Source organism: Lissotriton helveticus, chromosome 5_1 (assembly GCF_964261635.1).
Source record: "Lissotriton helveticus chromosome 5_1, aLisHel1.1, whole genome shotgun sequence".
NCBI lineage: Eukaryota > Metazoa > Chordata > Amphibia > Caudata > Salamandridae > Lissotriton > Lissotriton helveticus.
Genome location: NC_136065.1, coordinates 496,995,213 through 497,013,291, shown reverse-complemented (window position 1 = coordinate 497,013,291; position 18,079 = coordinate 496,995,213). Strand labels below are relative to the sequence as shown.

At 45.3% G+C, this 18,079-nt stretch overlaps 1 protein-coding gene across 2 annotated transcripts in view; it reads left to right on the top strand.

Moving 5' to 3' along the window:
- VPS13D (vacuolar protein sorting 13 homolog D) overlaps nucleotides 1-18,079 on the top strand; it is a 2,979,414-nt gene that overhangs the window by 1,641,468 nt on the left and 1,319,867 nt on the right. For both annotated transcript variants that reach the window (XM_078642819.1, XM_078642818.1), the window contains one exon: nucleotides 6,990-7,200. In XM_078642819.1, coding sequence (XP_078498945.1) covers nucleotides 6,990-7,200 — 211 coding nt within the window. The remainder of the gene's footprint in view (nucleotides 1-6,989; nucleotides 7,201-18,079) is intronic.

Sequence of the window (18,079 nt, the reverse complement as noted above, 5' to 3'; positions counted from 1 at the left end):
GGTCATCCAGGCCTCCAATTCCCAGACCGCATTTCCGTCGGCACCGCCGGACAGGGAATCCAAGAGGTACGAGCAGTCTCTTGGGCCGCTACACCCACTCTCTGTGGGATACGGTTGCGGAAGTGCTGCCAGAGTGTCCGTTGGAGGTACGGGCCAAACTCAGCCAAGCCCTTGTGGAGGGCCGGGATGCAGCCAAATATTCTATCCGGTGTGGGCTGGATACCACCGACTCACTAGGTAGAGCGATGGCAACGACAGTGGCGGACAGACGCCACACCTGGTTGAGGTCCGCCAACTTTTCGTACGATGTCCATGTAGGAGAGTGGGGTCTGCAATCCTATGGTCACCCCAGATTTTAGCTTTTTGCTTCACTGGTTTACGACTTTCCCTGGCTGTGGGCCTGCTAATCAGACCCACAGCCTAGCTGTTCTCTCTCTAAATTGACATCCATGTACTTTAGGTGCATTTACCAATTGGTACTGGGCCACCTTATCAGTCCCTGTACAGTGTACCTTAGGTATCCAGGGCACAGGTGCACCCAGGGCCTACCAGGGGCTGAAGCATGTATTATGCCACCCCATGCTGGCCATCTAAACAGACACAACTGGCTGGTAAGACAGCTGGGGCAAGGTGGTGTAATCACCCTTTGCTGTAGATATAGTATACCTATATCTAACCCCAAAATGGACACCTATATTCCTATCAGTCACTCCTATGGCAGGCCTTATCAATCCTGAAGGCAGAGTGCTTGGAATTATGTGAGATGGTGCTCTAGCATGAGCTGAGCCTGTCTGCAGCTTGCGGAACCAAGTCCTTATAGCTGTTCCATGATAACGCTATACCATATACTCTTAAGTGTATTATAATCCTCGCGGTTGAATGCTAACTCTGGTATAACATTATCAAAACATGTCGAGTAAGGTGTCATACGAATTGGAATACTACCCCCTCGCCAATTCTGGCGACGGGGGTAGCATTCCACCCTTCTTGAGGGATACGACATGTATGTAACTGTGAACCCCGGTTAAAGTTAACCCGAGCCTCAGCATCACAAAATGGATGCTGCCTCCACAGACACAAGTCTGACCTCCTGCTGCTGGGAGTCCTTCCGGCGAGGGAGGCCTGGACAAAGGGTTTCCTGCCTTGGGAGGTGCTAGCACCACCCCAGACAGGATTTTGTGTATTGAGGTAGGGAGGCCTGAAAGGAATGAGACATGCCTGGGGCACACAAGGTGCCCTGTGCATACACCGGTTCAAACCAGTTGCTGGGGCACTCCAGTCCCAGCTCTGGCGCGAAACCGGACAAAGGATAGGGGGTGTAACCACCCCCCTTCCTGGTCCCACCCAGGGGAGGGACCTAGTCACTAGTGCAGCCCCCTTTAGGAGAATAAAGGTAGGAGCTGGTCCCATTCCAAATTAGATTTATCCTGACAACTTTACGAGAAGAAACTCTGGACTTCGACGTTCTGCTCCACAGAAGACTGAAGAATCTCCCTTGTGGGCAAGTAGTGTCCACCCTGCAACTGCAGGCACCATCAAGCGTCCTAGCGGTCCACTTTGTCGTCCTTCCTGCCGGATCCAGACTTCAGAGCCCGACGAGACCCGGACTCCCAGACCTCCCTGACCTCTACCCACATCTGCAGCACAGCTGAGACCTGTGGGTGCGACGAGACACGTGGGACCGGCCATCTTGAAGAGACTACACTTCGCTTCCAGCACGACTTCTGAGGCATCCTCGAGTAAGTGCTTTGGAGATTGAGAAGCCCCAGCCCCGAACAGCTCCTGCACCAAAGACCAGCCCTCCAGCATCCACGAGATCTGCGTGGGTCCCTTTTGCTTGATTGCTGCTCGACGCGTTGTCTGGTCACTTGCCGGCTGGCTAGTGACCTCCTAGACGACGATCCAAGAAATCTACACTGCTGGTCTGGTTGCTCCAGACTGGCCCTTGCTCCCTTCCAAAAGAGGAGCACCCTGGACCCTCCTGGTCCACTCCAGACGCCGTTTCCACTCACCGGGTGGGTTGCCTTTGCCAAGGCCTGTTGACTCCAAATCCGGATCCGACACCGCCGACAGCGAGAGCCTGCGTGGGACAGCTCGTGCCTCCATCCTGGTCGTCGAAGACACCTCCTGGTCCACGTGGCTGCAGAGACAAGCGTCCACTCTTCACCTGATCGCGACGACGACATCTGGTTCCTTCCTGGTTCCACACCGGTCACTGGCTAGTGACTTTGAACATTGTCCCCTCTGCTTTCAGGTCTTCAACTTCCTCGATCCACCCGGGGATCGCACCGGACATCTTCCTCCTGGTCGCCTGCAGCATCTTTTTCCGAGGCTCCATTGACTTCAACGCGGAAACCCGACACACTTTGGCACCTATGCACCCGCAGCCCGTGGGTGAGGTAACAAGACAATTTCGGTGCTCTAGGGTAGATTGACTCTCCTAGTGTCCAGATTTCCAGTCGTTTTAGTCCTAGGTAGTAAAGACTGTCCGTACTTACCTTTTTCGTAAACTGTACTGTCCATTGACTTTGTTCCGCATCTCGCGTGTGAGTTCACACTCTGCACACGCGTCCCGTGGGCCTCCTATTACTTACCTAAGGTTAGGATAGTGTAGTCCCAGCAATCCTACAGCCTCTGGACAGCTCCATTCCTTCTATCGATTTCCTTAACCCATTTACTTAGTATATGGTTTGCCGTGCCCGTAGGGCACCATTGTAATTTTGTGCAACTTATCGTATTTTTCCTAAGAGATTGTCATGTGCTTAGCCCTCTGATCTCATAAAGAGTTCAGTGGTGTTTGTTATTAATAAATATATTGTTTATTTTCATAACAACCTGTGTGTTGTCCTTTCATCTGGTATTCAAGGGGTTATATGTGGTAAAACAGCTGGCTTCACATGCCAAAAGAGTTTAGCCTAAGACTGCTTTGTCCATGCTACCATTAGGATAGCTGGTCTATAAGGTTGACTTACAACCAATCACCATAATGGTTGTTTGGACTGATACAAGGTGATCACTAGAACTAGTGAGCATCATATATCAGGCCAACTTCTCACACCCCTCCCCCAGTCTAGGCCATAGCAGTCGTAGTTGTTGGGCATTGTAACGGATAGCTGGAATGAAACCGGCAGGAGTGGTGGCCCCTGGCCCCGCCCGGTCGCGGACGGGCGCAGACGGGCTTGCCTTTGGCGCGCCGCCTGCGCGCCCGCTTCGCGCCCTGGGTGGCATCCGGGTTTTATGGGAAGGCAGGGCCGCTCTAGCGCCAAACCCCCCCCCCCCCCCCCCTGCCGCCGGAAATGCCTCCTCCCTCCACAACAAACGGGATTCTCCCGCGGTGGACCGGGGAGGGGCAGAGCCAGACCGTAAGTGCAAACAGTGCGAAATACTCCTACAAAGGATCGAACCTTTAAAACCAAGAGCTTCATAAAAATTGTTATTGATTTTTTTAAAAATGTGCAAAATAGGCAGGTTAACACAGTTTAGCAGCCAAACATAAACAGTGCTTTTACCATCGCGCGTTTGGCTGCCGTATGGAGGGCATGCTGTGCAGTCTCTGGGCTGTCATCTTCTCTGCCACACCAGCTTGGGTGCACACAGTGCACAATTGCTTGTATTTATAAAACCATGTGGCTGGAGCCTTCCCGGATCATCCATTCATATCGAATTGGACTGTAGGCATATCCTCACTAAATGGACAGATACGCTCACCGTAAAGCATTTTAAATTATTGTTTTAAATCATTTCATTTGTTGCATTATCAAGAGTAAATTTAATGAAGTGTAAAACTTTGATGAAGATGATTGATGCAGGCATATATAAGGCTTTCTAACTCTTCACTCTATTCTATCTTTTCAGAATTAATTTCTCAATGATGGTTGGCATAGCTTTCGTAATTTCAGAATGTAGTAAGCCTTTCATTTTATAGTATTGCATTGATTCTCCATGATCTATCGGCACCCTTCGATACAATGTCCCATTCCATTCTTTCGCACCGCCTAGAAAATATTTGTGTGGGTGGATCAACACCAGCCTGCTTTGTTCTTTTTTTGACAGAAATGAAATGAAATGAAATACATTTTATAACGCGCTACTAAGCCCGAAGGCATCAAGGCCCAACAGGCAGAAGCTAGTCTGTTTGGGTAGCTTGGTTTGCATCTGATCCCAAACCTTTAAAGTTGGATGTCCCTCAGGACTTGGCCCTTAGCCAGACACTATTTAATATATACATGAGTCCCCCAGCAACATTGGTGGAGTCTTTTGGCGTCCAGATTGTGTCCTATGCTAATGACAATCAGCATCTTCTTACCCTCGGCAGGAACGCCCCAATGCCTTTCACGGATTTAAGTCATGTCTGACGTTGTCTTCCATTGGCTACGGTGCAGTGATATTTAGTGAAATGCCAAAATGTGATCCTTTTATTTGGCTTGCGTCCCCCTCCCTTCCCCCATTGTGGGATGGTGAATGCTGGCCCAGTCATTTTCGAGTCCCACCTGCCCCGGCATATAAAGTGCGTAACTTAAGGGTTAAAGTTCTATAACTTTGCTACTTTTCACCCCCAGGTGGCGGGTGTGGTGGACTTCTGCTTTGGACTTTTAAAAACCTGTAATACATTTCTGTATTACTGCTGTTGGAGACCCAGAATATATTCTTTCATGCTCTCATTACCTCTCGGCTTGATTACTCCAATGCTCTTTACTGGGACCTTCCGGCATACCAGCTGAAGAGACTTCGGCTGGTTCAGAATGCAGCTGCTCGCCTCCTACTGAAGGTTTTCTGAGGGGTTCATATTCATCATCATCTTAAAGAGCTTCTTTGGTTGCCAGTTAAGGACAGTATACGGTTTAAAGGCCTTCTTTTGTCCCAAACAGCTTTGTATCAGACCAGCTCTGTGCATCTGGCCAAGAGATTTACTCCATATCATCCGGGGAGAACTCTTTGCTCCTCTGGTGTCCTTTTGGAGACGGTTCTGCAAATTAAATGGAAAGGATGGGGAGGCATCCTTTTTCCTACCTCACTGCCATGGCCTGGAATGCCTTCCACTTGTGTCTACGGACTATGAAAGACAAGCACTGTTGCAAGCGAAACGTGCAAACGTGGCCATTTCTATCACTTTTTCAGTAGGCCAGTCTTTGCTATGATGGGTCATTAGTCTGCTTTATAAATTTCTATTATTATTATAGTAAAAGATAATTTCCTTGTTTTAACATCTTGCCTGCTGTATTGTTGGTCGTGGAGCATAGAGTATCTGATAGGCACTTGAACCTATAGATTTGTTACCTTAGAATTCCCCCAGGCGTCAGACTAGATCCGAACATTTTCAAGCAGTACCCCTGTGTGACGTAGGTAGCTTTATCTGCCCCGGAAGTGACATATGCGATGCCTATATAGACGCCACCTCAGCGCACTGACATGATCTCTTTCCTTTCTGCGCCAGATACTGCAGATCCGTGAGGAGCTACCCTTCAGTCACTTTTAGACTGGCTTTCTTTTTTACCCTTTTTCGAAAACATTTTGGGAAAACGTTTGCTGCTGGTGTGACAGGATGTTCTTCAAGACACTGGCTGGTTTCAAACCATGTGGGTGCCTGTCAGACCGATGTCTTTGACAGACCCCCACTTGGTCTGTCTGTGGTGCCTTGATACAGACCATGACTCGAAGGCCTGCAAGGATTGACGCGCCATTCTCCAGAAGGCACTGAGGGAGCATGAAGGGCCCTAGAAACTCGCACCAGTGGTCAGTCTTTATGGTGCCTCTGCGCTCCTGGTGTGGAAAGTCACGAAAATAAACTGATGTCAGTGAGCCGCGGTGGCAACTCTACAGGTACTGTGTATGTCACTTCCAGTACAGCTGATGCGGAGCCGAACGGTGCCACCTACCGGTGCAGAGGTGTACTTCTCGAGAATTTCTTGATCTAGTCTGCCACCCGGGGATTATTCTAAGGTAAGGAATGTGCGGCTAGATAGAATCTCTACCAGACAAAGCGTTACCGGAGGTAAGTGACTTGTTCTTTAAGAAGAAGACATTCCGCCTATTGTCTTTAAATTGTATTCCTTTAATTACACCATTTATTTAAGAACTGTTATATAACTAGGTGCCATGATGCTTAGCCGGTTTCCCAACATGGGCACTTGGATCACCCTCTAAATTAAATGTATATTTTAAGTGTCATGGGCTCTATAAATCAAGATTAAACAACGAAAAGTCCTCTGAAAGTGTGTGTTTGTTCTAATTCTTCGTCAGTAGTGGAGATCAGTAGCTTGTGTAAGTAATCCACACTCATTCCTCTCACCCGTCGCTAACTTAGAACAGATGGGCACATGCATCAAAGTAAAAACCGGTCGCAAACGGGCAGATTCTCAGAATCTGCCCCTTTGCGACCGGTATTTTTGCATTTGGGATGCATCATCCCAAATGCAAAAATCGCAATTGAAGGAATCTCTAGATTGCGATTCCTTAAATTGCGATTGCATTTAAGGAATCCCAAATTGAGATTCCCTAAATGCAATGCATGAAAGTTAAAAAATTAGCGATTTCGCTAATAGGAGTAGCAAATTACCATGAAGTTGAACTTCATGGTAATTTGCAAAAACGTTGAAAAATGCACTTTTGTGCATTTTTCAAAGTTTCGTGTCATTTCGTTTCAAAGGGTGTCATTTTGGCACCCTTGAACCCTTGAAATTGTATGAGCAATTTGCGAGTACCTACTGGTACTCGCAAATTGCTCATGCAATCTCCAATTCATTAATATGGGCCTGGAGGCCCATAGGAATGAATGGGACAGCAATTAAGGAATGTGTAGGAATCGCTATTTTATAGCGATTCCTACATGCTTAGGCTTTTGCGATTCCTTAAAAATTGCTATTTAGGAATCGCAATTCCTTCTGTTGATGCAGGTGGCAGAAATGAATTATTGTGAAAGTATTGTTTTTGTAAACATACAAATAAAATGCCCAACTTCTTACTCCATTGTATTGTGCTGGTCTTCACAGAGCCAGTAGTACTTCCTGCAGTGATGCCAGGTGAATATTTTGCAATACCTTTACATCTGACTTCATGGCGACTGCAAGCCAGGCCAAGAGGAATGGGAGTGTTCTTCTGTAAAAGTCCTATCCATTGGACAAATGTAGTAAAGGCCGGCGACATCTCTAGCAGCAAACGTGAGTGTCATTCTATGGATTCGGAAAACAGCCGATTTTTCAGGTAAGGCACAGCCATGAATTGCATGTTAATTGATAAATATTATTTCCGAATAGGTGACCACATTGTGGATAAAGCTCTCAAACAATTCAGGTGCCATTCCTATATTAAACAAATCATTTAGCATAAATGAAAAAAACCTGGCACAGTCTTCTTTAAACAAACATTGGCAAATCCAATAGGTCTCGCCTATGAGACCTATTGGATTTGTTGGTGTGTTTAGCAATGTTGAACAGCATCACAGCCACTGTGCACCAGGGTGAAAAAAAAGACCTAGTGACGCCTCATTTTGTAGGCACGCAAATGCGTTCCACACACCTGCGCACTCTTAAAAAGGGCACTGTGTCTTTTTATTTACTGATCTGAGATGGTTGGTACATTTTTTTAAAGTAGCAGGAAAGCTCTGTTTTAAACTGGAAATCGAAGTGATTTTTAAAAAAAGTGGGTGAGCTGGTTGCAGTGGGCCGGGTGAAGCAATATGGCGGGTGGGGAGAGGTAAGTTGGGGAGAACACGGGCTAAGGAGAGCAATGTGGAGTGTGGGAGGCAGAATCACAGGGGCTAGCGAGCAACAAAAGTGTGAGTGGTGAGAGAAAAGCACATGGAGACAGAGAGGAAGGGGGATAAAAGCACACAAAAGAGATATTAGGAAATCACATGCACTCTCATGGAGTACTTAAACAAAAAGAAAAAAAACATAAGACATGACTAAAGAGGCTGTGCTTCATGGCAGGGACAAACACGGACTGGCAAAAAAAAATCTAATAAGAAGCCTTCAAATGAGAGTGACAGGAAAGAAACTAACGGTAAGCAGTGGTGGCTCCAAGCCCCTGTATGTTCTTGGTGAGACCACAATATGTCTTTTGCAACAAGACAATGTGCTGTCTGGAATGCCCAACCTAAAAATAGCTTTTTCAGGTGGATAATAAAACACAGAAAAAGCAGATAGAGACAGATTTTATTTCAAGAAGTACAAAAACTAAGAAGCTAGGGTTCGTTAAAAGTAAAACGCATCTCAGACCGAGTAGTATTCATGTTGACCCGCATAAAACTCACTGTTGTAATAAAACATGTACAGCTTTGTATGTGATGTGGGTGTCCCCTTAGTGGTTCTTACAGATGATGACAGTGTACCATCCTAATTGCCTCCAGTTTAAATCTACTGAAGCCCTACTGGCCAAAGTCAGATCATGGGTTCAGTTAATTTTTTCATTTCTAGATTATCATGTATACATTTCCCGAAATGTTTATCTTCTGTCTCCATATACCAGTGTACAACAGTAGGTCCCAAATAAATTCATTGCGTATGAGTATATATTCAATGAAAAAAACAAAGGTTAAAGCTTGGTTATGGTTGGGAAGATTGTATTTTTTCTATCTATAGAAACCAAACTTAAACTACACAAAGATTAGAAATGATAAAGTCATAGTTATGTAATAGCAAATTGAGAGAGAGGGAAAAGGACACTCTTGGTCACCCTGTTAAATCTTGTAAAACAAAAAAGAGTGTCTTGAGAGAAGTGTGTAAGCACTAGACACAGAGAAGAAGTCTCCCTGAAGAAGTCACAGTGGAAATCAGCGGGGGTTTTTTTTAGGAAGCCCTCACTCACCACCCTGGGTGGTGACATGCTTCATCATCGGGCCCACCAGAAGAAGCTGAATGCCTCCCTGGTGTGCTACAACGCCAGATTACTGCGGAGCGGACCCCGCTGATTTCCACTGTGACTTCTTGAGGGAGAATTCTTCTGTGTCTAGTGCTTACACACTTCTCTCACGACACTCTTTTGTTGTTTTACAAAAGTTATAGTTATACCTTCAATTTCTAATTAATGCTCTGCCTTTAAATTACTATAACTTGCGTGCTTCTGTACACAGTAATCTCGACTTGCTAACCACATAGTACAGTGAAGTGACGTAGAATGGAGTGCTGTAAAGTGTATTGGCATACATTGGAATAGCATAGAGTGGAGTGGTGTCGAGTGGAATAGCATAGAGTGGAGTGGATAACATTAAAGTGGCATAGAGTGGAGTGTCGTAGAGTAGAATAGCATGCAGTGTCGTAGTGTACAGTAGAGTGGGATATCTTAGTATGGGGTGGCATATAGTGGAGTAGGGTACAGTGAAGTGGCATAGTGTGCAGTGGCATAGACAGGAGTAGCATAGAGTGAAGTGGTGCAGAGTGGAAATTGTGTAGAGTGGACTGGTGTACAGGGAACAGTGAAGTGGCATAGTTTGGAGTGGCATAGCCAAGAACAGACTGGAATGGCATTGAGTTGAGTGGTGTAGAGTGGACTGACATACAGAAGAGTGGCATTAAATGGAATGACTTTGAGTCAAATAACATAGAGTAGAGCAGAATAGCGTAGGGTGGAAAATGGATTAGTGTAGAGTGGAGTGACATAGAGAAGACTGTCATAGAGTGGAGTAAAGTGGTGTAGAGTGAAGTGGCATAGCTGAATTGCATAGAGTAGAGTGGAGTGGTATGTGATGTAGTAGAGAGGAGTTTAAACCAATGTAGCATGAAAGTGGCGGAACGGATTTAGATGAAATTTGACATGAATATATATCCTATGGAGTGGAAAGTGTAATTAGTTGCTGCTGTACACTGCAGACCAGCATATAACTATTTAGTGTCTTATAACTTTACACTACTTAAACAAGTTAGAGGTACTACTAATAATTACATTCCCTCCCTCAATATATATATTCCTGCCAAATTTCATGTTCATCCTTTCAGCCACTTTCATGATATGTTAGTTTAAATTACACTCTACTACACCACACACCACTCCACTGTACGCCACTTCTTTCTACGCAGTTCGACTCTACGCCACCCCACTGTACACTACGCCACTCTGAGCCATTTCACTCTACGCCACTGCACTCTCCGATATTCCACTTTACATACGCATTGTTCTCAACTCTCTAATCACTCCGTTAGTCAACTCAGTGCCACTCCACACTACGCCACTCAACACCGACACTGCACTCTACTCAATTCAATTCAATATATTTATTAAAGATTTGGAACTCCTAGGAGGTCCACATAAAATGCATACATATTATTACAAATAAAACAGAAACACATAACAAGCATAATCCACAAACCATCATAAAATTATCAAGCGCCTGCCTTCGATTAGCTAAATTTCAATATGTAGAAACAAACAATATTGTCAGAAAGCCCAGATCATACAGTACTTGAGATTTTCCACATTACAACTCCTAGGATGTACAATGGACATTATAAAAGCTGACAGTTCATTTAATAAAAAAACAGAAGTTCCATTTCAACTAGAGAATCAATTTAAAATTAGAAGTAAAATAAAACATGGGCATAAACAGACCTGTGCATAAGGCAATTCAGTAGTAGCCAGCTCACAAGAAAAATACCTCCTGAATCCCACTGCATATAAGTTTTTAGAATTAACAACAGAACATAGTGGGAAGCAAAAGCAACCTAACCCCAATTAAAAGAAAATAGCAGTTAATAGCTGCCTATCAATGTGCAAAATACAAATTAATAAAACTAAAATACTGATGCTTTACAGATGGAGAGGCTAGCTAAAAGGCTAGCTAAGAGGATAGCGACATGTTTGAAAAGTGTGCTAAAAAGACAAGAGAAATTAAAAAATTTTAGTCCCACTGCTTTGTTTTGTGTCCAAAATTGATAGTCTCGGGTTGATGCTACATGTTATACATAATCTTGTAAGATCATCATTACAGGGTTAAAATATATACATGAATTCCTTAAAATAATTAAATAATTTTACGCACACTGCTTCGTTTTTAGGATAAAAGAAATAATCTCGAGCTGATGCTACGTTTTTAACAGAGTTTTGTAAAAACATCTGACGGAGCCAACGATAACGGCTCAATGCCGGACATACAAACAAAACATGGTCCAGTGTCTGGGTGCTCAGCATACACTAATGCCAAATGTTCCCATTATTCGGATTCTGAGACCAGTTTGCTGTAAGGTCATCCAAGGGCAGAAGATTCATGCGACCTAAAATAAGTAAGCGTCTGACCTTCAACCTTGTCCAAAAAACTCCAGTCCTTAAAATGGATTGGTTCTATCGCATAAAGCAGGGTTGGGGGGATTTTTGCCTTTATAACTGTCATTAAGTGTAAATAAATTCTCCTACCCATAGCGCTGTAAAAAATGTGCAAGCCATTGGCGTGTGAAGTAGCTTTACTAGAGCAGTGTGAAATGTGAGGATTATTTTTCAAGCTGCTTGTTAAAAGTTTCCCTAAGTAGAGGTATGAATCTACTACCTCCAGTCTTTCAGGATCGATTTGCCAATTAAAATTTTCTACTATTAGAACTTTTCAAAATTAAAATTTTACTTTTGGATACGTTTATTTTCAAAAAGTGGGCCATAGTATATTTGTGTAGGGAAGCCAACTTTCTATTCACCCCAATAGGGGTTAAGTCCAGTACTACTATATTGTCTGCATATAGTAGACATGCAAAAGGACGGGTACTAATCTTCGGGGCATTTCCATCATCTTGAGCAAAACAATCAGGTAAGTCTGCTATATATAAGGAGAATAGCAGCGGTGCTAACAAGCAACCCTGTTTGAGACCATTTTCGGTAGGGATTACTTTTGATAATTCTTGATTTCCACCCATTAATATCTTGCACCAAGTTTGCGAGTGGAGTGCTATGATCAAGGATAGCAGGGGGGGAGGCAAACCCATTTTTTGCAGTTTTCCCCATAATAAAGGTCGATCTACCTTATCGAAGGTTGCAGAAAAATCAATGAAAGCCATAAATACATTTGAATTACGATAGATTGTGTATTTTTCCTCTATTAATTTGAACATAAAAATATTATCTAGCGTAGAATGGTTTTTCCTAAAGCCTGCTTGCTCAATGGGGAGTACTTTCTTCTCTACCACCCATTCAGTAAGGTGATCGAGGATTCTTCGTGCGAATATTTTCCCCGTCGCATCCAGTAAGGCTATTTGTCGATAATTACCTGGATGCGATCTAAGGCCCTTTTTGTATAGAGGAATTAAAATACTTCCTGACCAAGATGGTAGAATTTTCCCTTTAGAATAGCAAAAATTAAATAATGGAGCTAAATAGGTAGCCCACAAAAGAGGCTCCTTTTTGATTAGCGTCATGGGAATTTCATCAGGGCCCATTGCTCCTGAGAATCGCATTTTTTTAATAGCCCGACCACTTCATCGATAGAGTGGACATAGTTGGGTACTGAAATTAAATGCTGATCCAAAGCCCCAATATCAGATCTGCAAGAATCGAGATTCCCAGAGTACAATTCCAGCAGATAAAGTTTCCAATCCACTTCTTTTATGGGTATGGAAAGAGATTTCACCCTAGTGCCGCATCAGTCGGCAATTATTTCCCAGTACCTTTTTGAGTTATTTTTTCAAGCTGCCTCTTTTATCTGTGCCCATACACCATCTTCCTTTATTTGCCATAGGGAGCGTTTTTTCCTCTGTCTTTTTCTCTTTAGCAGGTTTATTAAATTGCTTCGCTCATGCGAAAAATCCAGGAACTGAGCCCTCACTAGTTTATTTATTTCCCTATTTAAAGTGAGCAATGGGTTAAAATATGGTCTCCGTTGAGCAGGAACATGAGTAGGTTTGCCAGATTTAGCCAAAAGGCCAATGTTATGGGAAAAGACTTCAAGAAAATCGGGTTGAATACGATCACACTCAACTGATTCTAAGAGCTGGTGATCTCTTATTAGTAAGGATAGGTGCGCTTTTAGTTTAGTGGTCGCTTGGGTGTTCCAGTGGCTTCTACCATTTGTTACATTAAACCCTACCGAAGCACCTTTAAAATTCCAGGAGCCTACCTTATCGCAAATGAAGTCAATTTTAAAGCAAATCAGCATGTGATCACTAAAAACATTTCCCAAGACTTCCATATTTGTAACTTTGTGAAAAAATCTGCAGAGACAATTAGATAATCAAGAATTGATCTCCCCGTAGGAGCCTTATGGGTATAGTTTGCTGTAATATCTTTCCCCAACCTCCCGTTAGCAATTATAAGATCTAAGCTTCTCAGACCTTCTACAAGTAAAACTCCTCTTTTGTCTGTCCTGCTATTGTTCGGGAATTGAGCTGAGGGAATGTTTAGGGCTTCATTTTTTTCGGTGTTAGAAAATACCCTTAGATTATGCGTAGAGACTTTGGAGTTCAGATCTCCCACTAATATTGTGAACCTACAGTCTTCAGATTCCAAGATAGAGGTGATAAAGGAAACAAGCATTTACAATGCAATGGTCTCGGCATTATTAAAGGTAGAGCTATTGGCATTGCTCATGACATTTATTTTTATTTATTTTTTAAATCATAAATAAATGGCATTGTCATTTACATTGCCACTAACTTAATCGTTAAATAAATGGCATTGTCATTTACAATGCCAATAGCTTAATAGCTCGCAAATGAATGACCTATTGCATTTACACCCACACAGAGCCACACATACAGAGCCACCCACACAGAGCCACACACACAGAGCCACACACACAGAGCCACACACACACACACAGAGCCACACACACAGAGCCACACACACACACAGAGCCACACACAGAGCCACACACACAGAGCCACACACAAAGAGCCACACACACAGAGCCACACACACAGAGCCACACACACAGAGCCACACACACAGAGCCACACACACACACACAGCCACACACACACACAGAGCCACACACACACACAGAGCCACACACACACACAGAGCCACACACACACAGAGCCACACACACACAGAGCCACACACACAGAGCCACACACACACACAGAGCCACACACACACACAGAGCCACACACACACACACAGAGCCACACACAAGCCACACACACACAGCCACACAGAGCCACACACCCACACAGAGCCACACACCCAGAGCTACACACCCAGAGCCACACACCCAGAGCCACACACCCAGAGCCACACACCCAGAGCCACACACACACACGCAGAGCCACACACACACACACACGCAGAGCCACACACACACACACGCAGAGCCACACACACACACACACACCCAGAGCCACATACACACACACCCAGAGCCACACACACACCCAGAGCCACACACACACCCAGAGCCACACACACACCCAGAGCCACACACACCCAGAGCCACACACACCCAGAGCCACACACACCCAGAGCCACACACACCCAGAGCCACACACACCCAGAGCCACACACACCCAGAGCCACACACACACACCCAGAGCCACACAGACACACAGGAGAGCAAGCACAGCCAGGGGGCAGGGAAGCAAGCACAGCCAGGGGGCAGGGAAGCAAGCACAGCCAGGGGGCAGGGAAACCAGGGGCGGGGGAGCAAGCACAGCCAGGGGGCAGGGAAACCAGGGGCGGGGGAGCAAGCACAGCCAGGGGGCAGGGAAGCAAGCACAGCCAGGGGGCAGGGAAGCAAGCACAGCCAGGGGGCAGGGAAGCAAGCACAGCTAGGGGGCAGGGAAGCAAGCACAGCCGGGGGGCAGGGAAGCAAGCACAGCCAGGGGGCAGGGAAGCAAGCACAGCCAGGGGGCAGGGAAGCAAGCACAGCCAGGGGAGCAAGCCGTGGCAGGGAAGCAAGCACAGCCAGGGGGCAGGGGAGCAAGCACAGCCAGGGGGCAGGGGAGCAAGCACAGCCAGCAAGGGGGGGTCAGGAGAGCAAGCACAACCAGCGAAGGAGGGCAGGAGAGCAAGCACAACCAACAAGGGGGGGGCAGGAGAGCAAGCACAAGCAACGAGAGGGCAAGACAGCAAGCACAAGCAACTAGGGGGCAGGACAGCCAGCACAAGCAACGAGGGGGCCGGACAGTAAGCACAAACAACGAGGGGGCAGAAGAGCAAGCACAAGCAACTAGAGGGCAGGACAGCAAGCACAAGCAACGAGAGGGCAGGGCAGCAAGCACAAGCAACGAGGGGGCAAGACAGCAAGCACAACGAACGAGGGGGGGGAGAAGGCACAGCGAGGGGGCAGGGGAGCAAGCACAGCGAGGGGGTCTGGAAAGCAAGCACAATGAGGGGGCAGACACACAACGAGGGGTCAGACGCACAACGAGGAAACAGAGGCAAGCACACGGGCACAATCAAGGAAGAGAGACAAGAAAAGCGAGCACTCACCGGAGGACTCGCCAGCTTTTCGACTTCTTCCGGCGGCAGTCGGGCAGAAATGGCGTCAGAAAAGCACCGCCATTTTCGCATTCGGGGGCGTGGTTTTTGCTGTTGAATGACGGATGACGTCACAGAGTTAAAAACTGCAAAAAACACACCCCCGAATCCGAAAAAGACGGGGCTTGACGGAGTGACGCCCCTCTCCTCCAATGGCTGGCCTCCGTTTAGGAAGCCAGCCAATGGAGAAGAGGGGCGGGTTCAAGCCCCCAATACTGTTAACATAAAATCTCAGCTGCGCGACACTGCTGCGCAGTGTACGCTAGGCCGAGACCTAAACATGGGTACGAGTCAAACTCACGCAGAGTACTGCGACAAAAAAGGTGTATACGAATCAAGGGCTTAAACAAAGTGATGTATTTTGGCACCTCTACTTTTTAACTTATATACTGCAGACCTGGGTAACTCCTTATCATCTGCTAATTTGTTTATCCCAAAAATCGGGCGGACTAGATTGTTTTTAATTCAGTACGCAGACGACATGGTCCTCATGGACCACACACTCGATGGGGCTGCAGAAAGCACTTGATGCGGTAAGCAAATACAATATTGCTAATGAATTAATGGCCAATGCGAATAAAACAACGTTTGTGATTTTTGGAACATTTGCTAACAAATTAAAGCAACACTGGAGAATGGGCAATCTGAAAATCAGTACCTCCTCCAAGTACAATTACTTGGAATTGTGGTTTACAAGTAATGGTACGCCCAACCAACACATCACCTCCATAGAAGCCTAGGCCAAAGCTCTGACTTACGTCATGTGCAAGCTGAACGCTAAAATGTACAGCCCATATACTGTAGCAATGCGAAAAGTAATAAAGGCCAAGTAACTCTCCTCAATTGCATATGGACAATTGGTTTTTCCAGAGGCATTGGCAAATAAGATGGTGACTGCCCAAAGCCGTACATTCAAAAGGATTTTTCAAATCCCCCCATACCCGGAACGCCTTGGTAAGATTAGAGTGCGGCTTAAATAAACAATCGTATGAATACTGGTGCTTCCATCATCCGATATTATCGCGGAATCTGTGCTGCTCCACCAAACAGAATGAAAGATATTTTGAAGTAATCCTTCACAGAAGGTCAACAACCCTGGCCAGACTACTTGTCAACCGCCAGCAGTAAATTAAATCTTGACATGGCAAATTGGAGTACCTTCATCTATCAACCAGGAATATTAAAAACAGTATTGAGGAAACAAATGAGAATTTTATCCAGGCAAGAAGACATGCGCCTAATCTGAAAGTAATATCCAGGTTATAATAATTAACTCCTACAGGAATAAATTATGCCAACCTTATTTAAATAGTGCACTGAATAAATCAATTTTAAAACATATTTTATTAATTAGGCTCATGGCGCTCCCGATAAATGACATAAATGCCCATTGGAAACATCTTGAGATAGTTACCTCTTGCAGACTGTGCAACCTATATGAGGAATCCTTGGCCCACTTTGTCTGTATTTGCTCAAATCTGAGGAATGCACACTGCACTTTATTAAAACCACGTTTTTTAAAGTATGGCATTCACACTTGCACAGAAGCAATGGGCTCCATTTTAACCTAGAAATTCCAATGGAACTGGCATGGCTAGCCATATTTGCACGACAACTCCAAAGGTCATTAACTGAAAGACAAGCCCATACTGATGAACTCTGATGTAATTTATCTGTCATTTTAGGATAGTATATAAACCCATCGTTTTGACGATTCGATTCTCGAAATATTGTAATTATATTAGTATGACATGAATCAAATTAATTGAAATGTTGACATTTTTAGTAATAATATAGAATGCGTTAATATCATAAATTATGTAGCTTTGTAACAATTTTTATTAATTGAAACTGTCAGGTTCCACGGCGTCGGTCGATAAAGGGCCGCCGCGGGGAACATAAACTACAATTCCCGGCATGCCGCGCGTACGTCACGCACCGACGTGAGCGGCGCGCGCATGCCAGGAAATAAAGGGCGGAAATGGACGGCGGTGGAACGCCGATAATTCCGTCTTAGCGGTGGCGTTCCTGGACTTCTGGGTTTGAAGCGGTACAGGTATTCTGAGGATTCCAACCCCGTCAGAATTGTGAGTACTTAGTATCGCAGGGGGTGTGTGGCGTTGCTAGTGTCGATCCCAACAACACACCCACTGCCTGTTCTGATCTCTGTAGGTATCCCTCGGAGGAGTGATACTCGGAAACTTTGTGACTTCAAATGTTCGTTATTGCATCCAGGTGGCTTTACGTTTGGTCATTTGGGTAGTGGACCAGTTGCTTGTTGTGAACCAAACAAAGCCGACCTGGGAAACTTGACGGTGTACATATTGTAGATATTTACATACTTGCGCAGTGGCGATAGGACTCACCTGGTGCCGTATTGAGCCTCGCTACTGTGGGCCCTCAGAATGTACAATCTCTCATAACTGTGAAGGGCGCAAGTGTAAAAACAACAGCGTAACAGAGTGACATTAACTCTGTGAACTCCTTGTGAAGTGTTTCCTGCCATTGAGTCTTACGGAGGAGTATCCGAAGATTGCAGAGTTCATTATTGTTTCTTTGTATCTCTTTAACAGGAGACAGGAGGGGTATTGGACGCAAATAGGGGAATTGAGGAATTGCCCATTTATAGAATATCCCACATTGTTCAGGGTAGGTGAATGTTCCCTATTCTGCATAGCATACGAGTGTATCA